The 6,822-nt window shown below is 58.4% G+C and overlaps 1 protein-coding gene across 1 annotated transcript; it reads left to right on the top strand.

Annotated features, from left to right (window-relative positions):
- The first annotated feature begins 350 nt into the window (after positions 1–350).
- Positions 351–6,527, top strand: CD5L (CD5 molecule like). Its single transcript, XM_075070505.1, has 6 exons — positions 351–408; positions 829–861; positions 2,302–2,610; positions 4,679–5,008; positions 5,345–5,670; positions 6,438–6,527. Exons 1-6 carry the CDS (start codon positions 351–353, stop codon positions 6,525–6,527), a joined length of 1,146 nt encoding a protein of 381 aa, XP_074926606.1.
- Positions 6,528–6,822: the final 295 nt, after the last annotated feature.

Below are 6,822 nucleotides of genomic sequence, written 5' to 3'. Positions count from 1 at the left end.
CCAGCACTGCCTGTAAAGGAAGAGTGCCCCCCACTGCGCTCCTGTCCTGCTCCCTGAAGCACTGACCATCCATTGCCACATCAGCAGGTTCATTTGCAGGCAACATTGACCGCAATGTCTCTCCCCTGCCCTCCTTTCCCACAGCCTTGGCACACGTGCTGAACCCAGTGCCATGGTGCCAGGAAATGATCTTGTGACCAGTCCATGGGCCGGCCCCTCAATCCGGTTCCTCCCATACTGACCTGTCAGTCCTGTGCCAGCCCTTAAAAGGGGCTTCCCAGGCTGGTGGGGTGAGAGGAGCTCTTGGCACCGGATCACGGCAGGACTGAACTGCTCACCCCAGGGACGCCATGGATCTGCGGCTGTGCCTCTTGCTCTACTTCGGTGAGGGCCCCTCTGGTGTGGAAGGTACCCATCCCATCGGAGGGAGGTGCCGGCTCGGCAGCCCCTCCATCCAGGGTGTTTCCCTGGTGGGAGTACAACGAGCTTGTCTTTCTCCCCCCACTAAGGGTTGTGGCTGAGCCCTGCCCTGCTGAGTCCCCCCACAGGGAGAGAGCCTCAGTCTGTGTGCTGGTGGTGCCAGGCAGTGCCCTCATGGGGCTGGTCTGTGCACCAGGGAGAGGAGCAAGGCAGAACAGCCGAAGGGCAGCCGGCCTGGGGTTCCCCCATTCCCCGGGGTCCCAGCATGTGTCTTCCGTGTCTGGATCTAACTGCTCTGGACTCTTCCTCACCCTGCCCCACTTTCCTGCAGGTGCCTTGGGGCTGGAAAGCTTTAGGGTGCACGGGACCCTCTCTGCTCCTGACAATTTCTCCCTTGTCTCTCCTCAGCTGCCGACTTGGGAGTCTCCTCTTCCTACTCAGGTATGTATGTCTGGCCCCCAGCGGGGTGCCCTTTGCAAGAGCCCAGGCCAGGATCCCAACCCCCCTGGGCATCACGGCTGGGGCCGGAGCAGAGGTGACCACGGCCGCCCTTTGGAGAATCAGCTGCCGAAGCACAGGTCCCAGAGAGCAACGGTATTAAGGCAGGTTAGGTCACAGAATGCAACAGGAGCGAGGAGACTGACCAAGCGTAGATCCCAGCTTGCAACGGGAGTGAGGTGGCTGCCTATGTGCAGATCCCAGCATGCAATGGGAGCATGGCGGCTGCCTGGGTTCAAGCACAGAAGGGGAGCAAGGCACTAAGAGCTGCCCCTATGTGAGCTGTGACTCATTGCAATGGAGCACATTCCCCTGGAAAGACCATGTCACCTTTTTCTCCTACCAGCTCTGGTTTCACCCTGTGCTGCTGTCTCACTCAGTGCTGGGATCTGCCAACCCCACTGTGTTAGATCAAAGGGAGCAGAAACCCCAGCTATTTACCACCTTCTTCCGCCCTGACACCCCTTATTCCCCTGCAACTCTTAGCAAGAAACTGCCAGCCCCTTGTGTGTTCACACTTAATCTAGCCCCTGTCCTCCAAGTCAGGGTGGCCCCTCTCTCCAGGTGGAACCTGCTTGTTGTCACACTGACCCAGGCCCCCATTGCATCCCTGCCCTCACACAGCGCGCGGACCATGGGCTGTGAGCATGGCACATGAAGACTGTCCAGGCTGGGCAGCATAGGGCCTCCCAGTGTGTATGCAAATGAGTGGGGGCAGGTAGAGACACGCACACCTTGCTCAAGGGAGCCAGGGTCTCTCCCCTCCAGCTTCCAGTCCTGGGCCCCACAGCAGGGGCACCATCTTGTCTCCCCAGGAGCCGTGTGCTCTGCAGGCAGCTGGGCGATCTCAAGGGGAGACTACTCATCTTTCCCTAGTGACCACATGGCCAACTGGAAGCTCTGGGTGTTTAATGCACATGCTTCAGAGTGGAAATGGGAGCAAGGGATACTGGGGAGGAGAACGAGCTTATGGATAAGGGACAGGATGGGGAGCCAGGAATCTGGATCCACCCTTGTCTTGGTCCTGATGTCTGATGGTTATAGCAAGGGGAGGGGGACAGGTTCTGTCCCTGTGTCTAGCTGGGGGGGCAGGTTCTATTCCCTGCTCGGCACAAGGCTCACTGTATGATCTGGAGTAAGTCACTTCCTGTCTCTGTGCCTCAGTTTCCCCTCTGCTGCGCCATTTCCTGGGGCTCAGTGATCTGTCTGTGCAGCATGTGACGGGAGGGAGGTGCGGACACAGGGTTAGTGTCGCCAGAAAGCCCATTCTGCCATGTTCTGCACTCGCTGGCAATGCCTCGCACTGAGCTGGGCCTGCAGCCCCTGGGGTCTCCCCGAGCAGACCCAGAGCAGGTGTCTCAGCAGCTTTGTTTTCTTTGCCAGAGGTGAGGCTGGTAGGCGGCCCCCACCGCTGCGCCGGGCGGGTGGAGGTACGGCTGGACGGGCACTGGGGCACTGTGTGTGACGACGGCTGGGACCTGGATGACGTGGCCGTGGTGTGCAGGCAGCTGGGATGCGGGCCGGCCTTGAAATCACTGACTAGTAAAGTGTATGGCCCGGGCTCCGAGTCGGACCCTGTTCTGATGATGGACGTGCAGTGCCAGGGGACAGAGGCAGCTCTGGGGAACTGCTCATACACGGATCCAGGGTACCTCTGCCAGCATGATGAGGATGCGGGAGCCCATTGCCAAGGTGAGCCAGCCTGGAGAGCCCTGGCCCTAGGGAAGGGACCGGAGGATGCCTGGGGTCCCAGGGTGGGGGCTCAGTTCTGACTGAGCGGCCTTGCTGGGTGAGCACTGCACAGTCTGCCTGGGGAGCGGGGAGGGGACCTGACAGGCCCGGAGGGTGGAACAAGCAGGACCTTGGCTCTGCTTCCTGTCATGTGCCATGGGGCAAGGTTATGAAGGGAAAATGCCCTCATGTCGCAGGGTCAGCGTCCACACACATCATCCACTACTGATATATCCCCAACAGGGCTGGGAGCCAGGACTCCTCGGTTCCATCGCCAGCTCTGGGACAGGAGTGGTCTCTCGTGTGTTGGGGGTCTGGGAGTCAGGTCTCGTGGGTTCTATTCCTGGCTCTGGGAGACTGTTACCTCTACACTCCAGGGCACCCACCATTTCCCAGTTCCTAGAGCTCAGGGTGTAACCTGGCTGATTTAGGCACCACGACCTGTTCCTAGGACTCCGGGAGAAAGACACTTTCCCTTACCCAGTTCCTAGGGCTCAGGGAGTAATCGTCTGTGGGTTTGTGGGGCCTTCCAGGAAAAGAGCCTTACTCAGTAATATCCTTAACCTCTATTCATTAATAGTTACTAACACAGAATACACAGGCTAAGCATACAATGCTCATCACTTCCAATAAGGCAGACGAAATTTTCCTGCTGGCCAGTCAGGATCAGGTCATCTGGCGACTCCAGCTTCTGCACAGTGTGGTTGGCAGGGTGTGGAGGTCTGGCAGCTTTGATCTTGGGGCTGTGTCCTGGCGTTGATTCCAAAGAACTTCCTTTTGGACCCCAGTTTTTATAGTGAAACTTGAGTCCTGCTTTGTTATACCTTAACCGATCATTTTAAACTAAAGTACGTGCATGGCTACACTCACACTTTACAGCGCTGCAACTTTTGTGCTCAGGGGTGTGAAAAAACACCCCCTTGAGCGCTGCAAGATACAGCGCTGTAAAGCGTCAGTGTAATCAGGGCGGCAGCGCTGGGAGCGCGGCTCCCAGGGAGGCACACTACACCCATAGAGGATGTGGTTTACGTGCAGCACTGGGAGAGCTCTCTCCCAGCGCTGCCGCTCCGACCACACTCACACTTCAAAGCACTGCTGCGGCAGCGCTTTGAAATTCCAAGTGTAGCCATACCCTACTACACGACAGTATTTTTCACAGTCCTAGCCCATTATGAAACAATTCTTCAACCAATCATCCCCCACCACCATACTTATGCAACAGATAGAACCAATCAACAAACCAGAGAGAGACCATACAGATAAGCAAGAGAGAAGTGGGGACCATAAAGGCAAAGCTATAAAGAAGTAGAGATTTCACACCCACGAGTGTTGATAAGTGGTTCCTTGCCAGACCGAATGCAAGCTAGATGTTTTCTTTAAACATCTTAAGATCTGTTTCTTTATCTGGTAATGGTGGGAACTATTAAGACAGGAGCCTTCTTAACAGCCCGCTACTACACTGTTTTAATGAAAAAAGGCGCGAAATGGTTGTCTGCTGCTTTCACAAAGGGAGGGGTGAGGTTGTACCAAGAACCACCCGCAACAATGATTTTTGCCCCATCAGGCACTGGGCTCTCAACCCAGAATTCCAAGGGGCAGGGGAGACTGCGGGAACTATGGGATAGCTACGAAATAGCTACCCACAGTGCAACGCTCCAGAAATCAACGCTAGCCTCGGACCATGGACGCACACCGCCGAATTAATGTGCCTAGTGTGGCTGCATGCAATCGACTTTATAATATCTGTGTTATAAAACCGGTTTATGTTAATTCGAAATTATCCCGTAGTGTAGACATAGCCTCAGATGCAATGTGAGGATGTGAATTTCTGCTTCTTGGCTCATGGCTGCTGCTGTCCTAATATTGCTGCAAAAAAAAGTCCTCAGACTTTACAAGGGGAGTGGAGTCTAGTGGTTAGAGCAGGGGGCTGGCAGCTAGGACTCCTGGGTCTTTCCCAGCTCTGTACATTGCTTTCTGCAGCCCCTGATCTCTCCCTGATCCTCATTTCTCTCTCTTCTCCCATCTCTAGCTGTAGAACTCCCAACGCCACCTGTCCGGTTGGTGGGCAACAACACGCGCTGCAGTGGGCAGGTGGAGATTTACTATGACGGCCGCTGGGGTGCCGTGTGTGGGCTGGGCTGGGACCTGACTGACGCCAAGGTGCTCTGCCGGGAGCTGGGCTGTGGGAGCCCGCGGTATGTCACCCACCACTGCAGCAAGTTGAGTCGGAGTTCAGCACCTGTCCTGCTGGGCCAGCTGGACTGCACCGGGCGGGAGGCCTCACTGACCCAGTGCCAAGCCCAAGCCTGGGAAGGGCGGCACTGTCCCCACCACCGGGACACCGGAGTCATGTGCCAAGGTGAGAAAGCAGCGCTGGCACCAGGCCCTCAGCCCCTGCCAGAGGCCCAGGTCAGGTCAGGCAGGGCTGGCTGCGCTTTGCCCCCCAAGTGCCAAGCTGGTCCCTTTGAAGCAGGCACATCCCCAGCCTCCTTGCCCATGGAGCAGTGTGAGCTGTGGCCTCAGCTGAGCCTGGCAACAGCTGCCTCTCCTGGTTGGGCACACAGGGCACAGACAGCACAGCACTGGCGCCCCTGCGATGTGGGGGTCAGTGCCGGGCAAGCCCCCTTCACCAGCGCGGCCAGGCCTTCCCAGCATGCATTGGGGCACCGACCCAGATGACCCCTCTTCCTCGCAGAGCCCTTCGCACTGCAGCTGGTGAATGGCCCAAGCAAGTGCTCTGGGCGGCTGGAGGTGTGGTATGATGGAGTGTGGGGCACCGTGTGTGACGACGACTGGTCGGAGACCAACGCCCAAGTGGTCTGCCGGGAGCTGGGCTGTGGCCCAGCCGAGCCACTGGCCCCAAAGCTGCAGGACCGGCCCCGCTTTGGCCAGGGTACGGGGAAAATTTGGCTGGACGACATCCGCTGCAAAGGCACCGAGAAGACCTTGCAGAACTGTGCCCACCGCTTCTGGAGCTACCACGACTGCACCCACAGGGAGGACATCAGCGTGGTTTGCCAGGTGCATGCCCACACCCAGGGAGAGGGAGATACAGGGAGCCCAACAACTTCTGGATTCTATCCCAGCTCTGGGAGCGGGGTGAGGTCCAGTGGGTTAGAGCAGGGGGACTGGGAGCCAGGACTCCTGGGTTCTGTCCCAGCTCTGGGAAGGGAGTGGGATCCAGGCGGCTAGCAGGGAGGCTGGGAGCCAGGACTCCTGGGTCCAGGCAGGGAGTGGCTGTAGTCACTGGCTGTGTCAGTGAAGGGATGAGGCTGGGACTGGAAGAAGCACACGGTTGGGTGAGGTACCTGGCGCTCCCTGCAGCCCTCACCCAAGGCCATGGGCAGTGCTCCCTAACTGCCCCTGCTCTCTTCATCCTACAGGACAACTGAGCCAGCCACAGCTCCTCCACGGCTTCCCATTGATTCTCCCCGCCCCTGAGCTTTCAGTGCATCCCCCCTGCCGCCAGGCCCTTCCTCTCTGCTGCCAGGTTCCCCAGCCTGGGGATTCTGTCGGCTGTGCAGGGGCATAACTTGGTGAGTGCCCGGGGAATTCCCCTCCCACTGGGGGTCACACTCCGTGGGCTGCAGCACAAAGCTGGCACAGACTGGCACTCATGTCTCACTAGCAGTGGGGCAGCTCGCCCTGGCAGGCCCCACTTGGAGCATGGGTCTCCTGGACTATTGCTCCAATTGCAGCCAAGGGAGCCATCCCTGATAAACCCCGCCATCGCCGGGGTGGGGCTGCACCCACTCTCAGGGGCCGGGATACACGACTGTCTCCCCTAGATGGGTCCGTACTGCATGGACAGGCAGGAGCGGGAGAGCCCCATGTGCCACACGCCATCCCAAGCTGAGCAGATGCGAATAAAGAGCTGAATCCTCTGGATGACCGACTGCGCCGTGCCTGCCTAGCGCTCAGCGCCGCACAGGTGGGCCCAGGCCTCACCCAGCACCTGGCGCAGGCCTCAGCCCAGCTAGTTCACAGCTTGACGCACTGCAAACAGCCCAGTTCCTGAGAGCAGAGGGGCCAGGCACAGCAATGCCCTAAGGAAGGAAAGTGCTGCCTCCAGAACTGGCCCAAAGACAGTGAGCTCCTGCAGGCTTTGGGAGCCCAGGCTTTGGCCAGTAGATGGCAACAGTCTGCATGACAACACACACAGCCCACTCATCA

The sequence above is a fragment of the Chelonoidis abingdonii genome, chromosome 11 (genome assembly GCF_003597395.2).
Source record: "Chelonoidis abingdonii isolate Lonesome George chromosome 11, CheloAbing_2.0, whole genome shotgun sequence".
Taxonomy (NCBI): domain Eukaryota; kingdom Metazoa; phylum Chordata; order Testudines; family Testudinidae; genus Chelonoidis; species Chelonoidis abingdonii.
This window is presented reverse-complemented; position numbering and strand designations above follow the sequence as displayed.